At 41.2% G+C, this 23,028-nt stretch overlaps 1 protein-coding gene across 2 annotated transcripts in view; it reads right to left on the bottom strand.

Moving 5' to 3' along the window:
* Window positions 1–23,028, bottom strand: part of TULP4 (tubby like protein 4) — a 191,633-nt gene that overhangs the window by 31,337 nt on the left and 137,268 nt on the right. Inside the window, exons 4-6 of one of the 2 annotated variants that reach the window (XM_008566830.1) lie at window positions 18,177–18,357; window positions 15,033–15,167; window positions 5,411–5,577 (exon numbers count right to left, since the gene is read on the bottom strand). In XM_008566830.1, the coding sequence (XP_008565052.1) occupies window positions 5,411–5,577; window positions 15,033–15,167; window positions 18,177–18,357 (483 nt within the window). The remainder of the gene's footprint in view (window positions 1–5,410; window positions 5,578–15,032; window positions 15,168–18,176; window positions 18,358–23,028) is intronic. The other variant, XM_008566831.1, reaches the window with a different exon arrangement.

The following is a 23,028-nucleotide window of genomic DNA, read 5'->3' as shown; positions in this document are numbered from 1 at the left end:
TGATTAAGTCATGAGGGCTCTGTCCTTATGAATGGGATCAGTGCCCTTATAAAAAGAGGCTGAAGGCAGCTGCCTCCCTGCTCCTGCCCCTTCCGCCATGTGAGGACTCAGGAACAGGCACTATCCATAGAGCAGAGACCTAGTCGTCACCAGACAACGAACCTGCTGGCACCTTGATCTGGGACTTCCCAGCTTCCAGAACTATGAGAAATACATTTCTACTGTTTATAAACAGTCTAAGATATTTATTATGCAGATGAAAGGATTAAGACAGCCAGGCATTCAACACCTGTGTCAGACATTTGGTCCTAAAGCAGTTTCCTAGTCTTATTTCCTGTTGCTGCCCTTTATGTAATCCATGCTATAGTCAAACTATATTCTATTTCTAAAACAAATTTATTAGTAGGTTTTGTTGGTCTTCTTTTTTAGAAATCATGTTATGATTGCCAGTAGCTAAAGACACCTAGAGATAATGCAAATGGCAAATAAATTTAAGTTATCTGATCCCTGAGTATTATGCAACTCACCCAGCAATGCGCAGCAATAAGATGGGCAATCCCAAGGCTCACTGGTTCATTCAACCACTACTTACTGAGACTTGACAAGGAGCCAAGTGCTGTTCTAGGCACCTGAATGGCAATGGTGAATAAGACATCTGAGGTTGTAGCATTCATGGCTCTTATATTCCAGTGGGATGTAACAACTAAATAATCAAAGAATTCCAGATGACAGGTGCTAAGACAAATAGCACAATAAAACAAGTAACTGTGAGGGAGTGGAGTACTTCAGGGAGCGCATCATGGAAAGCCATTTCTAGGAGGTGAGACATGAGCTAGGACCCAAGGGTGAAGGGGAGTCTGTTTTGAGAAAAGCCAGGAGAAGATCCTGTGCAGATGAAACAGCCAGGGGCAGCCCTCTAGGATGGCACATGCAAAATACGGCAATTAAGACAGAATGGCTGGTACATGGGACAAGGAGGACTTGGACACACTGGATGAGACTGAGGGAAGACACAGCATGGAGCAAGCATGTAGGGAGGGAGGGTTTGTGAGAGGAAATCAACAAGGAGTTACCTGCAAGACTGACATGCTGAACAGAAACCTTGCAATGTGGTGTGATGGTGATGGGTTTTGGAATAAAATCTGTTCCAGAAGGAAATACTGACAGACATTGGGCTTATTACCTTCGCTGAGTGCAAGTCTCCAAAAAGTAGCAAATTCTGTTTTTTCTTTAGCGTATTTCCTTAATTCACGGTGTAGTGAAATTGCTCTATGGCCAGCTACAGTCCCAGCGTGTTGCATGTGGGCTGCAACAAGTTTGTTCAAGTGGCTTTTTCATTCAATAATAACCCAACTAATAAATTTATAGAATACTTGTATGTGTAAGGCACTGCAGGTACAACAATAAACAAGAGGGACAAGGACCCTGCTTTCAATGAACATGGAACAGACTTTGAAGGAATAACGACAAGTTTGCTGAACACTGCCAGAAATAGAAGGGTAGGGTGCTATGGGGTCAGTACAACCTAATCGTCTGGGATGCCTCTGCTCAGACAACAGGACAGAGTGGCCGGCGAGGTGTGGGGAGAAGCGTGTACAGCTGAGGGGACGGCATGGTGCAAAGCTCAGAAGACAGTGGTCATCTGGGAAAACCAAGGAACAAAAAATCCAGAACGGCAGGGTAGGAGGAGGATGGAATAGTGAGATGGAATAACTCTAGAGAGGACTTAGGGCCATGAGAGAAGAGTCAAGGCTAACTGGCTCCCGGCTTGCGCAGCTGATGGAGGACAGGCCATAACCTGGAGGAGGAGGAGCATGTCTGTGAGGCGGAAAACGGTGAGTTTTGAGTATGCTGAATTTGGAGATGAACTAAATATGCTGAATTAGAAGATGGCTAATAGGTTGTGAAGTAAGCAGTGGGTGTACACAGGTCTCTTTCCTAGACGTCAGATCATCAGAGAGACAGTAATTAAAGCTGTAGAAGTGGTGGAAGTGGCCTGAGGAAAGCTGACTAAGAGAAAGAACCAGGCAGAGCTGGAAACACTCACAAATAGCAGGTGTAGGATTCCTTTCCCCCAAGTTATTACAGCACCTGGCAAATAGTCCTACTTCAAAATTGAAGGCATTTATGTGCAATTACGTATCTGTCTTCCTTAACTAGCTTCTGAGCTCCTGGGAGACATGGAGCACGTCTTCTTGTTCAGCTCTGAAACACTAGCAACTAGTACCCCTCAAGTACTGAAACACAGTCCCCCTCAAAATGTTTGCTGGATGCTTAAACAAATGAGTGAACAAATATGCTTATCTGCACCAGAAGATATTACATTGTCAAAAGATAATATTTAAATCCTAGAACTCAACAACAAAAAAGCAAATAACCCAATTAAAAAGGACTTGAACAGACATTTCTCCAAAGAAGACATAAAATTGGCTCGTAAGCACATGAAAAAATGCTCAACATCACTAACCATTAGGGAAATGCACATTAAAACCACAATGAGAATAATACCCCACACCCAACAGGATGGCTGCTACCAAGAAAGCCCCCAGAATAACAAGTACTGGCAAGGATGGAGAAACTGGATCCCCTGTGCAGTGTTGGTGGGAAAGTAAAATGGTGCAGCTGCTATGAAAAATAGTGTGGTGGCTCTTCAAAAACTTAAAAGTAGAATTACCATATGATCCAGAAATTCCACTTCTGGGTCCATATCGAAAAGGACTGAAAGCTGAGACTCAAAGAGATATCTGTACACTCATTATTCAGTACAGCCAAGATGGGAAGAGAACCCAAATGTTCTTCGATAGATGAATGGGTAAACAAAATGTGGTATATTCATACAGTGGAATATTATTCAGTCTTAAAAAAGAAGAAAATTCTGGGCCGGCCTGTGGCTCACTCGGTAGAGTGCGGTGCTGATAACACCAAGGCCACGGGTTCGGATCCCATATAGGGATGGCCGGTTCGCTCACTGGCTGAGCGTGGTGCTGACAACACCAAGTCAAGGGTTAAGATCCCCTTACCGGTCATTTTTAAAAAAAAAAAAAAAAAAAAAAGAAGAAGAAAATTCTGACATACTCTACAACATGGAGAACATTATGCTAAGTCACAAAAACACAAATGTTGTATGACATATGCAGATTCAAACTCACAGAAACAAAAAGTAGAATGGTGATTGCCATGGCTTGGGGTAGGGGGAAAAGAGAAACAGTTGTTCAGTGGATATAGAGTTTCAGTTTTGCAAGATTAAAAAGTTCTGGAGACTGGTTGCACGATAATATAATATACTTAGCACTACTGAACTATAAACTTAAAAATGGTTAAGATGGTTTTATGTTATGTGCATTTTATCACAATTAAAAAAGAAAAGATATATTTAAATAATTAATGTCTGCATCTGATTACAAATTTCCCAAATCTGGTATACCTGCCTCTCAGCCGAGCTGGGCAAGGTTAGGACAAAAGATCCTTGCTTGTTATCACCTCCCTTAATTATCAACTCCCTCCCAGACCTGTCTCTATTATACCTTGCTGAGAATTTCATCCTCTGCTATAAGTGACCCAGAAATGAACTGGTCTAAAGATTTCTGGGAAATAAAAAGAAATAGAAAGAGGCCTACTTGTGCATATCTTCTTAAAGACTTTTAAGCTTTTTTTACTTATTGTTTAATAATAATTTAGTTAAAATATAAAAGTATATCATGAGCATAATAAACATAAAATTAGAGTGTGATGGGGTTCAGGACATGCTGTCCCAAAATATGACTGTGGGAGACCAGAATATACCACTCCAAGTATGTCTCTTTGGCATAAGGCTAATTTGAGCTGGTTATTTTGAGAAACTGCAACACAAGGTAATAAGATGTGAAAAGTTACCCTTTCTTAAGAGATATTTACATCTTTAAAGGAAATCTCCATTTGTAAGCATGTCTCCCCATCTGCACCAAGAAGAGAAGAAGGACTGAAGGGCATGTAGTAAGCTTAAATCTGCATAACAAACCTTACTCTTGTTTTATCGTGTTTTTTTTAAAAAAACAGGCCTTTCCCCACACCCTTCTTTCTTTATTTCAGCAAATTATTTAAGCCTGAAGTCTGAGACAATGCTTTGAGATCTACTCTAGCAATTTACTAATTTCTCTGGGTTACCTCCCATGTATATAGGAGGTGTACATAATTATTAAACTGCTGTTTGCTTTTTAATCTATCCTTTATTGAAGGGAACATCATATAAGAACTCATGAGGAGAGAAGAAAATTATTTTTCCTCCCCTACAAGTGAAAAAATGAAGATTTAGCATTCATTTCTGAAAGTTTCTGATTTCTGCTTCAGACTGAAGTTAAACACCAGTTCACTCTGCTTGTTCACTGTCCATTTTACCTGACGGAGAAACAGGATAAAGCATTCTGGTTACAGGCAAAAACTGCTTTCTCCCGTATTTCTCCTAGTCTATGAACCACAATTTAATTAAGGTAAAGAAAAGATCAAAATAAATTTGGTAAGTATAACCAGAATAATCAACTCATGAGTATTCAACAAAGATTGGGGGAATATCAACACGGTGGCATTACTTCTTAAAAGTGGCCAGTGATGGGGCCGGCCCGGTGGCGCACTGGATAGTGCGCCGCTTGCGAAGCGCGGCAGCGCTCCCGTCCGAGGGTTCGGATCCCACGTACAGACAGGCTCCCGCTCACTGGCTGAGCGAGGCGCAGGAGCAACGCCGAGGCTTGTGATCCCGTCGCCGGTCCCCGGTCCGGTACGGGGGCAACACTGAGGGTTGCGATCCGTTGCCGGACACGGAAAAAAGACAAAAAGACAAAAAAAAAAAAAAAAAAAAAGTGGCCAGTGATGAAGATTGTTTGAAAATAATCTAAGTAATTCATTTTCAGAAATGACTTATCTGAGGGTGTTTTAACTGATTCAGACCCAGTCCAGCACATTCCCAGAGGAAAGTTATCTGACTGGTCCAGAACATTCCAGGAGGGTCGGGTTGCTGAACAGATAGAGCTCTCCTTGAGATGGTAAATTAGTTACTAGCCCCCATTGTTTTCTTTATTCTCTGGTGTTTCTCCTTTCACAGGGCTTTAGCAGGCCTTTTTTGCAGGTTTGTCCTGAACCCTCAGACAAAGAAATTTCTTACAAGGTAAGAAATCAGGGTAATATATCTTAGGCACGTCCAGGAAGATTGTCACCCCATAGTTCTCTCAGCCAAGGAGGAACTGGTGGGAGGGACTTGAGTACTAGGGAATAAATTGCTTGCTACAGGCCTTTTTCACGTGCCTGCATAGGATCTTGCAAGACCGTAATTAAAATCTCACTTCACTGTACCTTGTATCTCCATGTCCATCCTTTGGCATTGGACAGGTGAGGGCATTTCTCACAAAGATGTACCCAAGTTTCTTAAGAATGTCTTTACCTGCACAAGTGTGTCCAGTGTGAAGATGTGTTCCCCACGGACGTTGTAGAATTTGACCATGGCATTCTTCAGAAGGGGACCGTTGGGAAGCTCACCAAGCTGGGTCTGTCGTTCCATTCCAGCAACTGCCAGCAAGTCCCCCTGTGTGCACCACTGGGCCACCACCTCTAAATCACAAAGAAGAGATAGTCAGCACGAAGACATGGCCCTTCCTCAACTGTCACATGGCAATGTGATTCTCTGTCTTTAAAAAAGTAGTTTAAAAAAGAGATGCTAAGCAAATACCAAGTGGTTCTTCCCCTTTCTCTGAAGACAGTACAGAATCAACTCTACAGGTGTTTGGTACATGGATGGGGCTTGCAGCTCCCCTGAACCATAACTAAGTCAGGTAGAAAAGAGATATAATAAAGTCACCATGTTAAATATCTATCTCTACTACTAGCATTTCCATAATGAAACTTATAGAACTTTTTTTTTTTTTTTTAGAGAAAGCAAGTAAGACAATAAAACCTATGAGTGTAGGTCATGTAAGTGCTTGTTCCACTGTTGTGCCTTCCAGTCCCAGAGATGACTCAAAGAGTTTATAAACTCTAAAAGTAACAAGTAAATCAAAAGCAAAGCTTAAGTTTATATTCATTTGATTTCTGGGCACCACTGGGCAGATTAAGTTCAGATAAAGAACATACATGCATATGAGGGCCCTGATTTTTATTTGACATCTGATGATGTTGTGGGGGCTTAGAAAAAAAAAAAAAAATACTCCTGCTGGGTGGTAGTACTTTCAGAGAAATTTTCACAGTGGAGATTTGATGCCCACCTACAAGCTATTCAGTGCCTGTAAGAGATGGCTATTAAATAGTTGTCTTATACTAATGTGAGCAATTTACTTATTTCTTCCTGGTAAAAAAAATGCTATTAGCACTAATAAGATTTATAGTATATTTTTTTCTCCCTCAAGATCCTATAACCATAATCTGGCGTACACAGAGATCTCTGAAATCTAGAAGTAAGAGGCCTGTCTTGCAGAGAGACTGGACAGAATGTAAAGAAGGCACTCTGCCATGACAGGCACATATGACCACAACACCCGTCTTACTCATGTACGGTACCAATTCTGACGCTATCACCAGTACATTCTGAGGCCACTGGTGTTCTTTCACCTCCCTTGAAAACTGGAAAGCATTCCCTGGGGTAGGAAAGTTTTCCAGGCCCAGGGAACTGAGCTTTCTCATCAAGTTAGCTACAGAAGAGAAGCTAGGAAGCCAAAGAGGGCTGAGGTGAAGCAGTTATAGATAAACACAAAATGGAAATAACCTTTAACAATCTGAAATAGTGAAAGCATCAATAAAAGGGATTTTTCTCTTTTTTTCTAATAAAAGGAGATGAATACACTTAAGTACAAACCAGGAAATGAAAAATAACTTAAGAGAATCAAGTAAACACCCTGGTAAGTAAGATTTTTAAGAAGATGGGAGCTGGATGTTAGAAGATTTGTGCATACACTAAACATGCTCTGGATATTCAATGCGTAGTCTATCTAGTGAAAAGTCTGGTCATGATTATAAACAGAAATGAACTTTCCTGCATGACAGCTTCAAATACATCAGGAAACCCAAAGGAATAGCAACTAACACCAACACACAAAGAGATAACAAGGAAGAAGGAGTTAAAGTTTCTTAGGATGGAATTATCACTATAGTATTACAGAATACGCATCAAGTTTCCAATGCTCCTCATCTGACCTGCTTTGGTTAGTGGGTGAGTAAATAACCGTACCATTCTTTTATTTACTTTTTAAATAAAATTCTTTCAATTTTGTCAGGAGGTGTTTTTTTCCAACAATAAAGTGGGTTATTGCCCTGCAGGGCTGACCTAGACCTTCACTGCACTCAGACTGCTTAGAGATGAATCAAGCGAGACTTAAGTACTCACAGGATCCCTGTTCATGGACAGCCTCTGTGTGTCTGAGCAAGAATGAGTCCAAATATTTATGGGTAAACTATTAGGGACTTCACTAATGCAATGCAAAATTATGCTGAGATAGTTGTCATCTGCAAAGGCAAGTCACTCTTTCAAAAAGAATAAATTCCATACAAATAATACCATTTCTATTTCTGATGATTATAGAACTTGGAGCAACAAGGGATGCAGCAACTGATGTCACTCTTCTGACATTAGCATGAACAGTCCTGACCCACATGATGGGGCCCCAGTTGCCAGGGGAACAGTCTGCCTGACATGAAGACTTCAGGAGTGGGACTAAGAAAGAATAACCTTGAGTTCAATGTCAACCAGGGGCACGTAAGTACTCTATAGGGGCTGAATTCCTATGGTTGGTGTTTAAAATTCTCCTAAATTAGTGAGAAAGTAAAAGTAAAAGCAAACATTCATTCAATTTCTAGATGTCACTATGATAAAGAAGAGAAGCATACAGAGAAACCTAGATACGGTTGGGACAGAACTTTTCTGTTCAGAAATTTTTTGTAAACTATGTGCCTTATTTTAAAAAACAATCCCCAGTACCTTTGCCCAAGGTTTCTGTAATATTTGTTTGAATCTCTAAAAATCTGTTTTAGAACATAAGCTGGAAGGAACAAGCTAGTGCCTTACTCAGTAACCCTCCTTTCACTTTTGGAGCTCCAGGCACAGGGTCTCCAATGCTTTCCAGCAGAGATCTGGGGAGTTCCAAAGCGTAAAAGAAGTCCATGCACCGAGGCACATATTTTTCCCAATGATTTTGGGGTGTGTGTGGGTTTTTGGCCTCTTAAACGTCTTACACAAAGAAAATCAGCAGGTTTACACTATTCTACTTTAGCCAGACAATCTTTTTTGGTAAAAACCTGGAGGATCAAAAGGTCATATGTAGTCAGTGACAAGAAAATTTTTTGTTGTTGTTGTTAACAAGAAGCCCCTTGTGTGGTATTAGTGCTGGGTCAAAAAGCAGCAGCCAAGTTTCAATAGAAAAAGCAGTGCTCTTATCAAACACCACATATTGCCGCTACCAGTTGGGAGTCTGAGGTTAACACAGTTCTTTGTCCCTCAGAGGTCCATGTTAGTGTTTTACCTTTTTGTAAGTCTTTAGATACACATGTATTTGTGTATGTGCATGTGCATGTGCACGCATGTGCATGTGGGGAGAGAAAGGAAGAAAGGGAGGCAGAGAGAGACTAATTGGCCAAGTGTGTGATGATAAAATAAAAGGTGAATTTTTTAAAAGACTGCTTTTAGTGAGCACAGTAAGAACTGAAAAAAAAAGGGCACATATTCAATGAGGACAATGGCGACAAATCTGTATCAGGTCCAGCTGCCAGAATAGACAGCATCACTGACTAAAACCACCCCACCTCAAAAATCCCCTCTCAATTTCCTAAATGCACTCAATGAAATGATAAAAAGAGGAAATTCTGCAAAACAAAGAAACGAAGCCCAAGGGTTTGGGCGCTTTTATTCCAAGGCAAACAGGATGAAACGGTTAGTGCTCCACGAGCTTGCTTTGCCACTGAGAGATGAAGTGGTGTGGTGAGAGACTTTCTGAACTCACGGCAGTTATTTTTCTTCAAAAAAGGGTACAAGTCACAACAAAGGGTAAAAATCCCCAATAAAGTGGAGAAATTCCCTATTGGTTGCGCAATAAACAGAATTCCCGTGAGTTGAGTTACTCAGCAGGTTTTTTTCTAAGGCAGAATTTCCTCAGCAAGTGACTGCAAAGCAAAAGTGGACTTCACCCCTCCCAGAGCCCCAGCCTTTGCCCACACATGAATCTGAGGTGAAATGAATGTGATAGGTAAGGCAGAAGAGGGCTGGTCACAGGGACGAGGAGCGACGTGGGATTCTACATTATTTTGCACATGACATAAATTACAGTATTGGTGATAAACTAAAGAATATCATGAGTCACCTTTCTTAACTGGAAAAGGTCTTTGATATTTCTTTGAGACAGTAATGGAGAAAGATCAAGTGGATCAGAGACACTTCCATTCTACCTTAGGGGACAAGCGACAGACCTGTCTGTAAGGGGACAAGATCACTAATCGTTCTGGCTGGTTGCCTCATCGGGTGATGATGATCAAGGTTGGGATTAGTGTTGCTTCAAATATAATATAAAATATGATTAGTTCTGTGGCAGTGAATGTTATAATTAAGAATAGCTGTAGTGAGATTAATATAACGATATATAGTTTTTTTCGGGTGTGTGTTTCTTTGGAGAGGTGATGTTGACTTGCTATAATTATCAAGGGGAGGAGTCAGGTTGTTAATATTAGAAGGGGAGATGAGAGGGGGTCCGAGAAGAAGCTTGGTGATGTGGTTGTGCTGTTTTCGTTGTTATGGTTTGGGAAGAGAAGGGTGATGAGGCTAATTAGTAGGCTGTGAGCTGTTGAGTTAATTCAGATTATCTTGCTGCTAGAATATCATGTAGTGGGGATAAGTATAATTGTAGGAATAATAAGTTTTAGCATTGTAGGAGGTTAAGGTTTTGTACATGGTCCAGGCCGTAAGTGTCAGAGATTATTACTAAGAGTGCTAGGCCTACAGCGGTTTCGCATCCTGCGAAGATTAGGATAATAATAGGGAGGGTGAAGGACAAGGTAAAATGTAGATTTAGGGATAAGATGGTGGCTAAAATAAATAGGGATAATATTATGCCCTCCAAGCATAATAGTGAAGATATGAAGTGGGATCGGTATATCAGTAGCCCTACGAGGGATGCGGTGTATGCTAGAATGATGTTGATGTAAATTGGAGGCATCTAGTAGTTACGATATGTCGCAATTTAATGGGCCGAAACCAGTTGTTTTGATTAAACTAACTACTATATTCGGCTCATTCTAGGCCCTTTTGAGATCATTCGTAGGCTAGGCTTAGTGCTAGTGTAATAATTAAAATAAGTGCAATGACGAGTGTTAGTGTGAGGTTATCTATTTGGGTGGCTCGTGGGAGTGGCAGTAGGAGGGTAATTTCCAGGTCGAATAGCAGGAATGTGATGGCTACTAGGAAAAATTTTATGGAGAATGGTAGGCGGGCAGATCCTACTGGGTCAAATCCACATTCGTATGGACTTGATTTTTCTGCGTAGGTATATGTCTGGGGGAGCCAGAGGGCAATGGTGATAAGTAGAAGTGCCATTATTGAGTTAATGAAAAGGGTTAATGCTAGGTTAATTATTCTTTTCTGGGTTGTGACCAGATCCTATTGATTGGAAGTCAATTGTACTAGCTGATACTGAAAGAATAGGATCCTCATCAGTAGATAGAAATATATAAGAACAGTCAGACTACGTCTACGAAGTGTCAGTATCAGGCGGCGGCTTCAAAGCCAAAGTGGTGTTTGGATGTGAAGTGGAATTTTAGTTGGCGTAGGAGGCAGATGATGAGAAAGGTAGACCCAATTATCACATGAAAGCCGTGGAAGCCTGTTGCTACGAAGAATGTTGATCCATAAATGCCGTCGGAAATAGTAAAGGGGGCTTCGAGGTATTCCGAGATTTGGAGGAGTGTGAAGTAGATGCCTAGGGAGATTGTGATGAGGAGAGCTTGTAATATATGCTTGCGGTTTCCTTCTATAAGGCTGTGGTGAGCTCAGGTGATAGATACTCCAGAGGCCAGCAGTACTAGTGTATTAAGTAATGGAACTTCCATGGGGTTAAGAGGGTTGACGCCTGCTGGCGGTCAATAGCCCCCTAGGTTGGGAGTTTGGGCTAGGCTTGAGTGGTAAAAGGCTCAGAAGAACCCAGCGAAGAAGAAAACTTCGGATGTAATGAAGAGAATTATTCCATATCGTAGTCCTGTTTGCACAATGGTTGTATGGTGTCCTTGGAAAGTGCTTTCTCGTACCACATCTCGTCATCATTGGTATATGGTTAGTAAGTTGGTTAATAATCCTAGGGCTAGCAGGGTGTTGGAATTAAAACGGAATCATATCGTTAAGCCGGATGTCATGAGTAGGGCAGACAGGGCTCCTGTAAGTGGTCAAGGACTGGGGTTGACTATGTGGTAGGCGTGGGTTTGGTGAGTCATTAGGTGTTATCACGTAGGTAGAGGCTCACTAGAAGGGTAAACACGTAGGCTTGAATTAGGGCTATGGTAAGTTCTAGTATAGTGAGTAGGACGAGAAGAATGAAGGTAATTGGAGCTGCTGGAAGGCTTAGGGTAATAAACATGGATGTAGCGTTTCTGATGAGGTGTATAAGTAGGTGGCCCGCTGTAATGTTAGCTGTTAATCGTACGGCTAGGGCTAGGGGTTGAATGAAGAGGCTGATAGTTTCGATGATTATGAGTATTGGGATGAGAGGGGTGGGTGTGCCTTGAGGTAGAAGGTGAGCCAGGGATTTTTTTGTTTTGTTGCGGAGGCCTAGAATTACTGTTCCGGTTCATAGGGGGATTGCTATGCCTAGATTTAGTGATAGTTGGGAAGTAGGTGTAAATGAGTGGGGTAGTAGTCCTAGTAGGTTTGTTGAGCCAATAAATAGGATTAGTGAAATTAGTATTAGAGATCATGATCGTCCTTTGATGTTGTGTACCGTTATTAGTTGTTTTAGGATGAGCTGGATTAGTCATATTTGCAGAGATGTTAAGCGGTTATTGATGAGGCAGGAAGGGAAGGGATATATTGTGTTGGGCAGGAAGATGATAAGGGCTACGATAGGTAAACCCATTAATGTGGGGGTTGTAAAGGAAGTGAATAGATTTTCGTTCATTTTTTTTCTCATGGGCTTTTGAGTTTTGGTGACTTAGTAGGCTTTTCTGTAGGGTCAGGATGGTAGATGAACTTTAAAAGTTTTAGTTGGAATATAATGAAGAGTGTTAGAGCTATAAATGTGATAGAGGTGAATCATGTTGAGGTGTCTAGTTGTGGCATTTCATTGTGGGAAGGTTAGTGCTTCCATTCTTTAACTTAAAAGGTTAATGCTGCTTAGCTTCACAATGTGTTTATGACGTTAGGGTTGATCAAGTTTCGAAATGTTTGAGTGGGATGAGTTCAAGTACGATGGGCATGAAGCTGTGATTTGAGCTGCAGATTTCTGAGCACTGCCCATAAAATAAACCGGGTCGTGTTGCTGATAGGGTTGTTTGGTTTAGGCGTCCTGGAATTGCGTCTGTTTTTAGACCCAGTGAGGGTACGGTTCAGGAGTGTAACACGTCTTCGGATGAAATCAGTATGCGGATTGGGGTTTCTATTGGGAGTACGGTTCGGTTATCAACTTCTAGGAGTCGGAGTTCCCCTGGTTTTAGGTCAGGGGTGGGGATCATGTATGAGTCCAAGTTTAGATCTATATAGTCCGTATATTTGTAGCTTCAGTATCATTGGTGGCCTATAGCTTTGACGGTTAAGAGAGGGTTATTGATTTCGTCTGTTATGTAAAGGATTCACAGTGATGGGAGAGCGATTGAAATTAGGATTACAGCGGGTAAAACTGTTCACATGGTTTCCACTATTTGGGCGTTTATAGTGCTTGTGTGCATAAGTTTTGTGGTTAACATTAGGGAGATGGTATAGAGGACTAGAGAGCTGATTAAGAATACAATTATCAGGGCATGGTCATGAAAATATAGCAGTTCTTCTATGATGGGGGAGGAAGCATCTTGAAGTCCCAGTTGTAGTGGGTGTGCCACAGAGACATAAAGGACTTAGACCTATAAGTTGACTCTGACGAAGTCATGTAATACTTTTACTAATATCTGGTAGTCTCTTCCCAGTACTTACTAACATAGCCCATAAGGTAGTGGATAAGAAATGAATAAATTACAAAAACAAAAAACTATTACTGTTCATATCATATCCAAGATGAGTCCTTAAAACAGTCTGATGTCAGGAGAGAAAAAAGAAATTGGCTGTACACAGAACCTACTATATGGCCCCAGTTCACTACAATTTATTCTAACTTTCTGAAACTAGGAAGACAATACAAAAGCATCTCCCCCCATAAAAGTATAAACGATTGAAAATATGTTTAGAGTTAGACTTCTAGATAGGCAATGATGAAGATGCTAAACTTGTCTGTATTTTTTAGAATGAAACTCAAATAAAAAAGTTCTGCATTTGAAAGGCCTACTTTGGGTCACCTCCCCATGTCAGCTGCAATTTGGGGGAGGAAGCATGTGTTAGGAGTGCTGCTCCAATACAATCTAATCAAACACAGCACAAAATAATATATCCAAGGACTGAAAAATTTCCATAGGCAAGATGGTAAAAAATTAGAAAAATTCACCTTATAAAGAATAAAAAGGAACTGAGTGATAATTACATTATTTTCATTCTTGACCAGATATTTGGTAGAGAACAAAGTCCAGGATTCCAGAACTAGAGGCAAGTTCCCAAGAAATTAATAAACTTGGTTGAAAGGCTTAAAAGCAGAATTTTTAAAGAGAAAAAAGTAGAGGTTAGATTACTAAATATATGGGAGAATTTATGATGACCATCCCTGCATTTTAGTTCCATGAAAGACAGAACATTCACAAATAATTTACATAAAAGTACAAGGAATTTAAGTTCATCATTATCATCACTTATTCAGCTCCTATTTGTGGTCTAAAGAAGAACTTCTACATAGTTCATGTCCCTCTGGAGTTTACAGGATAAATAATTCCTTACAATTACAGGTCTGAAACAACAGAATGGGATATCCAAAAGAGGCAGTATAATTTGCTTCTAAAAACATCCTATAGTTTTAAAGTAGAATTAATGAGTGCTTCGGTATGTGGAGGCAGGTATGATATATTCCTGCCAGCCAAGAGTTAAGTATATGAACTGATTCTTTATATTCTGTGATTCCTGAATAATTCAGCACACGGCAGTGACTCTCTAGACTGATGGCCAGTTTTAAATGACAGTTAACTAGTTGTACTGAAGGTCCCGGCCTGTCCCCCACCTCCCCATTCAGATTATAGTGGGTCCTTTTAACTTCAAGGTCCAGAGGCAGCCCAAAAACTGAATTTTAAAACCTTTCTATGTTGCACCGTGCAATCCTGAAGAGACAGATTGGACTTCCCAGGGTCACAACACCAGTAGCATTCTCAAATTGCAAAATTCAGAACACTTCAATAAGCCTATGTTCACTGATTTTTCTCTCAAGATAACAACATTTCATAACATGTCTCTGGAAGGCATCAGCACCTGGCTGCTGCCCTTTGCATCCATGCCTCAGTCTGGTCATTGTGCAACCTCCACAAATCTTCAAGATAACTTTATTTCCGTGATCAGTTCCTTAATAAGCCTGTCAGCTCCTTAAAATTACAGGGGCTTCTGTGTAAATGACCTCTTGTGCACCATCTGCTGCCTCAAGAATGGCAGGTGCTGCAGTCTGTTTATTGTGCAGACACAGTATAAGCCTGATGCAAACACACTTGTATACCCAAGAGAGGCTCATTCTTGTCACAGTGAGTAAAGAGCAGGTTAAGATGATGACTGAATGTAAGGAATCCCTCCTCAAGATAAGACTAGGTATCAACTTATCAGATCAATAGAGGGCCTACAGGGAAGTGACCTTAGTTAACAGACTCCATTAATCCCAGAAGAGGTCACCATGGCAGACAGGAATCAGTAAGTACTGGGTATACGACACCAGCTTGGAGGGCATGCACGCACAGGGCACATGTAGGGCTGGGGTGTGTGCAGCATTCTGTACCTTTCAGCCCTGAGTGGATGACAGTAGGAGACAGGTCATCGTAGTTGTTCATTAGGCTGATGTCTCCCGAGGTGAAGCTGACGGTGAGCAGAGGCTTGATGTTCTGCACTGGGATGGGATACGCTGCTGGACCATCTGCGAAAACACAGTGCCGGGTGAAAAGAAGGCAATGAGCACATAACCCAAATCCTGGTTCCCAAGGCTGCTGTCTTGCGAGGTGCTTTAAAAATTCCTGATAATGCAGATCCGACTCTAGACTGGATGCTACCAAATAAGGCAAACATTCTACACCATTCAGGAATGACACAAAGGCCATCAGAAGGGCACTAACAAAGAACCCTGAAATGAGAAGCAGAATGTGGGATATACAGCCCTGGTGGCAATTGTAGGGTGGTGAGAACACATGGGAAGTTTATTAACTTGTTTGTTAACATGTTATGTGTTTCTTTTTTTTTTTTTTTTTTTTTTTTTTTTTTTTTTTTTTTTTTTTTTTTTTTTTTTTTTTTTTTTTTTTTTTTTTTTTTTTTTTTTTTTTTTTTTTTTTTTTTTTTTTTTTTTTTTTTTTTTTTTTTTTTTTTTTTTTTTTTTTTTTTTTTTTTTTTTTTTTTTTTTTTTTTTTTTTTTTTTTTTTTTTTTTTTTTTTTTTTTTTTTTTTTTTTTTTCATGACTGGTAAGGGGATCGCAACCCTAGATGTGGTGTCGTCTGCACCGCGCTCAGCCAGTGAGCGCACCGGCCATTCCTATATAGGATCCGAACCCGCGGCGGGAGCGTGCGCTCCCAGCGCCACACCCTCCCAGCGCCGCACCCTCCCGAGTGCGCCACGGGGTCGGCCCAACATGTTATGTGTTTCTAATGATGTATAAACCTAAGATACTTTAATGTCAAACCACATACAAGGATGGTAGGAAGAGGGATGAAAACACTTCCTTAATTCTGGTCCAACACACAGAGGAAAGTTACTTTTCAATACTAAATGCTCTTTCATTGAATGTTATAGGAAATGAGAAGCCACAGCAACCACCATTAGTTCCTTCCTTAAATTTTCACCTAGGAGACCCCAAATTTGGAGAGAAGGTTGACGTTGGGGGTGGCTAATGAGAGTTTTGCTACGTCCGCAGTACACAGCCAGCATGAAGGAAACCCTCCTTCACAAGCTCAAGGAGTACTAGTCCAGATGTTAATGACGGGACTGGGAGGAACCATGAATTGGGTCTTCCGTGGGCTGCCTGAAAAACTAAAGTAGGTCCCTTCTACATGCCTGCATGAATCAGGGCTCTTTCAGAAGGATCCTGTAGGCTTTGCAACCATCGGATGGGCCTGCCTGACATCCACCCAAAAGGAATCCCAGTTATTGCTCTCCTTTGTTTCACACTAAGACACTGTGCCCTACCTACCTCTGCACTCAAATTCCCTACATCACCAAGAATCCTGTTCCATCAAAAGGCAAATACCTGTCATTCTCGAAATTGCCCCATTGCTTCTGAGAAGGGCAACTGGCTAGAAGAGCAACCAGGGACTGAATTCTGTTCTTAGACTTACTCTGGACTTGCTTTGTAAATTTGGTCTCTGGACCTTGTTTCTTCCAATAACAAAATGGGGATAAGTAAATCTGGATTCAACATGAAGAGGAGTTCTGTTTTAAAAGTATACTGAGTCCATGTTACAAAGACATTGACTTTATTACTATGAGTCTGTAGAAATATGACCAACGCTTCCCTCAAGGCTGGCATCCTATTAGGAAAGGGAATAGTTACCTCCCAAATGGATGTACGGGTGTTAGGAACACTCCCTCCCAAGACCCACCAATTCTGAAATGCTACCACCAATCTTAATTTTTTGTTCATGTGTGAACAACACCTTCTCCTAAAGTAAATGAATGAATGAACATGTGTGTACACACACACACACACACACACACACGTATGTGGCTGGCAAATATCACATGTATCTCTGTCTCTGTGGTGGAAGGAAGAAGACAAAAAGAGCACTGCAAGTACAAATGGAGGCAGGTGCTGACAGGGGAGAAAATTTTTACAATTTTCCCTGGACCAGCTCTTCGTTGGAGGACATGCACTGCAATGGCAAGAAAGGTTAGAAACCATCCCAGCACCTGCCCTTCGACTGTGAAGAGCACCCAGCAGTGGGAACACAGCTGTGCCAGGCCAAGGACAGAAGCCTGCAGCAGTGTGACCACTTCTAATCCAGAAGCCATTCCCTTCCACCATCTCCTGAAATATTTTCCTTTTATTTTCTTTTGGTGGCTGGTCTGTATGGGGATCTGAACCTTTGACCTTGGTGTTGCAACACAGTGCTCTAACCAGCTGAGCTAACCGCCCAGCCCATATTTTCCTTTTAAAAAAGGACATGGGTGCAGGGCCTGGGATCCTGGTGAACAGCCAAATCCCCAAGATGGCCAGTGATGAACACTGATCCTGGTGATGGCCGGCATCAACATCAAAGCTTCCTTCACCTTGTTGTTATTTTTTTGGTCTTTTCCACAACCGAGGTATAAAACACACTGCTAGGAGTAAAGGAGACTAGAATCATTGCCACCAAGAGTATCTAACAGCACAGCGAGGCCTTCAGAGGGTGGCAGGTCCTTTTGAACTGAGAAGGGAACAGCTTCTGCCTGAAATAGAGAGGACAGATAGGTCCATGGAGCATCTGCCCAAGGTGCTGGTCTTCACTGAGGCAGAACTAATCTATTTCTCATGCAACTAAAGCTACAGGCTTTAATAACATTAGGAACTTGGATACACCACATATTAAGTTATATTAATAGCACAGAATTTTTCATCTTTGGCTTGCTTTATTCTAGGCAGTGCAAGCCCCACAACACCCCAGGGACACAGAAAGAGCCGTATGTCTCATTTTATATCTAGGAAAACTGAAGTCAATGGAGCATAATCAATTAGAACAGTGATTCTTAGAAAAGGGACAGCACAGATGAGACAATCAAGCAAAGAACAGAGACTAGACTGGTCCTCCTTTGCATTTCAGTTCGAGAACTCTTCCTAGTAAGTCAGGGTGCTGTGCATATGGCAGACCTTTGCCCTTCCTCCTCTAAATCGGTTTATTATCCTTTGATACTCTTTTGTTCCCTTCTGTGAAGTGACAAGGACAGTGAGGGGCCAGGGAGCTACCTTGGGGAGGGGAGTAGTCATCTGAGTCCGTGTCGCTCTCACTGCTGTCCTCCACCAGGAAGATGGGATAGTTCCAGGACATGCTGAGGACGCCGTCTGACTCGTGAAGGAGGACGTGGGCCAGCATCCTGCCATGGCAGTCCATGACAATCACCTGCCCGTCGGCCGTGCCGAACAGCACCTGCAACCAAGGACCAGGACCCATGACCAAGGGGGAGCAAGTGCTGTGGTTTCTGGCAAACCTCACTGCCTCAACTGTTTTAGGAGGACAAAATACATTTAGAACTGAAAAAATAAACCAGTTAAGTAACTGAGAGGTGACAAAAAAACATTAAGTAGTAGAAACTATTATTGCAAGAATTTTAGACCTCTAATACTGAAATGTGACAAACGGCACAATGAATATATTATGTTGTGTGGAAATTTTCAAATACTACCAACAAAACCACTGTTTCACTACTTGTGGGATTTATTGGTTGTTTTGTTTTTGTTTTTTATGGTTTGAGGAAAGGAGTTAAGAAAAGATAATATTCATTTACTTTCCTGGAAGATGAAGAAGCAGCAGAGATTTGTTGTTATGATTTTCTCAAATTTAGAAGAAAAGGTTTAGGTTTAAGCATGAACAAAGAGAAAATACATTTGGTTAAGTAAACATGTTACCATATTTGGAAAAGAAGATGCTCCTGAAATAATGCTTTATTTCTAATGTTTAATGTCTAATGTTTTATTTCAATGAGAATAATAATAGTATTAATATATTAATTTATAATTAATGTAATGACGCATTAATGGCATTAATACATGCATCGAGTATGTACTTTGTGCTAAGCACTATGCTACAGAGCTTTACCTCACTGTCAAAATAACTAACCCTGTGAGACAGGCACAGGAATTGCTGGTATAGACCTCAGATGGGCCTGACGCCTGTGGGTGCTGAGGGCTACTCCTAGGAATCTTTCCCTGGCTTCACCCAACCTCAGAGCACACACTCAGGAATGTGCTGGGGTGGTGCGGGGAGGCACGCCCCAGAGCCAAAGAACAGTCAGGGTGGAGGATGTTGGATGGTATTAACCCCACTGCCTGCGAATGGCACAGGAGCACCTCACAGCTGCTAGAAGGCTTCCTCGACATGAGCAGTGTCACCAGCTGGACGTCCCAAGAGGAACCCTGGGACCCAGGCAGCAGGACCTCACTGAGGGGCACACTGCATCATATCTGCTTTGTGTAGTTTCTAGTTGCTGCATCTGCTGCCACTAAAAACTGTATATTTTTTGTGCCTAATGGGACTTGTCTACCCATCAGTATTGCATTGTGACAAACATGTAAATTATTATCCGCATTTTACAGACACAAAAACAACTTAAGAGAGGTCAAGCAAGTTGGCAAAGCCATTAAGTGGTCAAGCCAGGGCTGTCTGACTAGAAAGGCTAGAATTTACACACAGCGAAAATTATTTAAGGGTTTTTTGGTCCTTGCTTCTTTTTGCTTTTGAGATTTTGACGTTAAGCTCCTCGGGGGCAAAGACTGTCCAGAGCTGTACCCCTGGCACCTGACAGAACTTTGGGCACACAATGAGCACTCAATCAGTATTTACTGCCAAATGAACAAATTAAAGTCAGTGACAGTCAAAAGTCAATCTCAGGACACAAACGCTGATCATCGAGATAGGTTAATTGCAAGGGGAAATGTATTCCACTTAAGTAGTATTAAGTTCATAGAATTTACAGAGCTGTTTTTGAATAAATCAGTTGTTCATCCAATATTCCTTTAAACATGATCTATATTTAATGTACACTTTAAAAAGCTAAAACAATTTTCCCCCAGAGGCATCAATGAGTTCATCAGCATATGCCACTTACAGGAAAAACAGACAAAACTACTAAAAACACAGTGAAATTCATTTTAGAAAAAGGTGAAATTTTCACTGTCCACAGAAAACATAAGTATCCGATGGCATGTATACAAAACCCTCACGTGACACAAGAGTAGGGAACAAGACACGAGCATGGGGCAGACCTGCTGACACCCTGGAAGAGCCAGGCGTTCAATGTATTTGGTGAGCAGTTTTTAGTGATGACAAGTACAGAATGTGACTTCTTATAGCTTTAACTGAGATGCACAGTTAACATATTTCAAAAGAAAAAGATGTGTAGAAATCCCAAGGTGAAACTCACGCTATGCGTGATGTCCGTGGGAGCTGGCTTTTCTTCTCCCCCTTTCACACTTTCACTCATTTATTCAAGCACGTTTTGAAAAACAGCTGTGTACTTTCATGCTAGGTGAAGGGGTTATTTTATCACTCATGACTTGTCTTTGATAAAAATAACTGATTAGCAGATAACAGCAAACAATTATTCTCCAAAAGTACTCAGGACTAATATATGCCAATTCCAAATAATTTCCCTGGCCTTTTCCTGTTATGGTTCTTATATTACTCTATAGTCTTTCATCAGCTCACTTATCACTACTATTCTCATATCTTACGGTATGATTATTTGATTTCTGTCCGACTCCTATGTTAGACTATAAGCTTTTGAGAGCATGGATTGTAATGGGTTAAATGTATATGTGGCCCCCAATGTGATGATTTTTGGAGATGGGGCCTTTGGGAAGTGATTAGGATGAGATGAGGTCATGATGGTACGGCCACCACGATGGAATTAGTGCCCTCATAAGAAGAGCAAGAGAGACCTCAGCTTGCATGCTCTCTCTCTCTCTCTACCCCCAAGCACTAAGGAAAGGCCATGTGAGGAAACAGGGAGAAGGTAGCTGTCTCCAAGTTAGGAAGAGAGCCCTCACCAGGATCTGAATTAGCTACCACCTTGATCTTGGACTTCCAGCCTCCAGAAAGAACTATGAAAAATCAGTGTCTGTTGTTTAACCTACCCAGTGGTATTTTGTTACAGGAGTCTGAGCTAAGATCTGAACCATATCAGCTTTGCTCACCAGTATCTCCCCAGGACCTGTCATAGTGTATCGCACACAGCACTAAGTATTTGTGAAGGGAGAGAAGGAGGGAGAAAATACCTCTGTATTGAAACATCTTTTGAATAACACTCACAGTTTTCCATTTTACAGAAGAAAGAACAGATAGCAGTCAAGAGAATAATTCCTGAATAAAGGATTGGTGATTTAATGAGTTATCAGCATTCAGCACCACAGTAATGCGAAACAGAATAAAAAACCAGTCCCTAATTTCCCCACTATTAATCCACTCCAACTACAACTCACATGGAAAGATAACCCACTATTAAGACTGGAGAATAGGGAAAAAGCAGCACTAACAATCTAGCTGTCAAGCAATGATGGAGGAAGTTACTCTGTTTTGGAACAAGTATGTCACAGATAACTGAAGAACACTGATACAACATGGAATCAGATTTTTAAAAATCCCCTCCATTACAAGTTCCTTTCATGCCTAATCACTTCCAATGAGATAAAGCTTATGTGAGCAAAGTACTTCTGTAGAACAAGACAGAAGAGTCTAATAATAATGAATACACACATAGAAAATGCATCAATCTCTGTTGCTTCTGCTCCCTAACCTTGGTCAAATAATACACGTTAAAGATACGCTGGTGCCAGCTCCTACATTCCAGGCCCAAGGACCTCCTCTCTCTCTCCTGTCTCTAGGAGATCGCACCACACTCACAGGCTCATGGGTCCCATTCACAGCTGACTCTCTGCCAGGCCTCTCCCCTGAGCTCCAGACTCACACATCTGCCTGCCTATCTGCCATCTCCCCCTGGATGTGCCAAAGGCCCTTCAAAGTCAACATGTCCAAGATGAAATGCACGATCATGTCCTTCCTCCAGCAACACATAAAAGCAGGTCCCTTCCAGCAAAAGCTGTGGTTTACGCATTACCTCCAATATCTAGTACCCTGTCTGGTATATAACAGGTGCTCAGACGTTACATATAAAGGCTTTTGACACCACAACACAGAATTAATCTCATTTTAACCACAGCCCCCTAGCACTCTGACCTTGGCTCTGGTTTTGTGTGTCTGTCTCTCAGTAAACCATAAGCTTCTTGAGGGTGGTTCTGCACCCCCAGATTCTCACATGCTTCTGTTGCGAATAGATGCTCAGTGGCTATTCATAGATGAACTTCTGCCCAAATCTTTGACCTCTGCCCAAGTTTCCTACAAATGAAGGGGCAATTTCTTTCTTTCCTTTTTAAACTATAAACCAATGTTCAAATCCTCCCATAAAACTGGCCCCCAAAACACTTTCAATAATGGGTTATGTACATTTTTATCCCTTATTTTCCCACTGTTTCTTCTGGTAGATTGTAGCTTCACATACGGGCAGGGACAGTGTTACAGTGTTCCCTCTGTAATGCATACACCAAAGACCAAATGAGCTGGCCTATGGGTCAGGCCATACCAATTCAATGACAGTCTTTTTGGGTTCAATTCACTTTTCAGCCTTGAATATACTCACTGCAGGTAGTTTTTATATAGAGATATCATAATTGTATTGCTATTAATCTCTTCATTTCAATGTACTCCATTCTAAACTACTTTTAGATGCATTTATTTTAAAATAAACACAATTATTACCAGTAGTTTAAAATGAACCAAGTCACAAACCAAAGGGGGTGGGAAGAGGATCTACAATCATTCAAAAGATTTATGTTTTGGAAGCAGTGGTATCTCATCAGTACCTTTATCTTTGGACACTGGAACTAATTTAAATTTTTGGATAAAATCATGTTGGGAAATTTCAACTTAAAAAATACATGCATCCATAAGTGTTTACCTCTTTTGTAATAGAGTTTGCTTAGTAGCATTGGCACTAGTTCCTGAAGGAGGTGACTTTTTCCCATTTATTTGCTTTTAAGATTTAAA

This window comes from Galeopterus variegatus, unplaced genomic scaffold (genome assembly GCF_000696425.1).
Source record: "Galeopterus variegatus unplaced genomic scaffold, G_variegatus-3.0.2 Scaffold271, whole genome shotgun sequence".
In the NCBI taxonomy this organism is placed as follows: Eukaryota; Metazoa; Chordata; class Mammalia; order Dermoptera; family Cynocephalidae; genus Galeopterus; species Galeopterus variegatus.
This window is presented reverse-complemented; position numbering and strand designations above follow the sequence as displayed.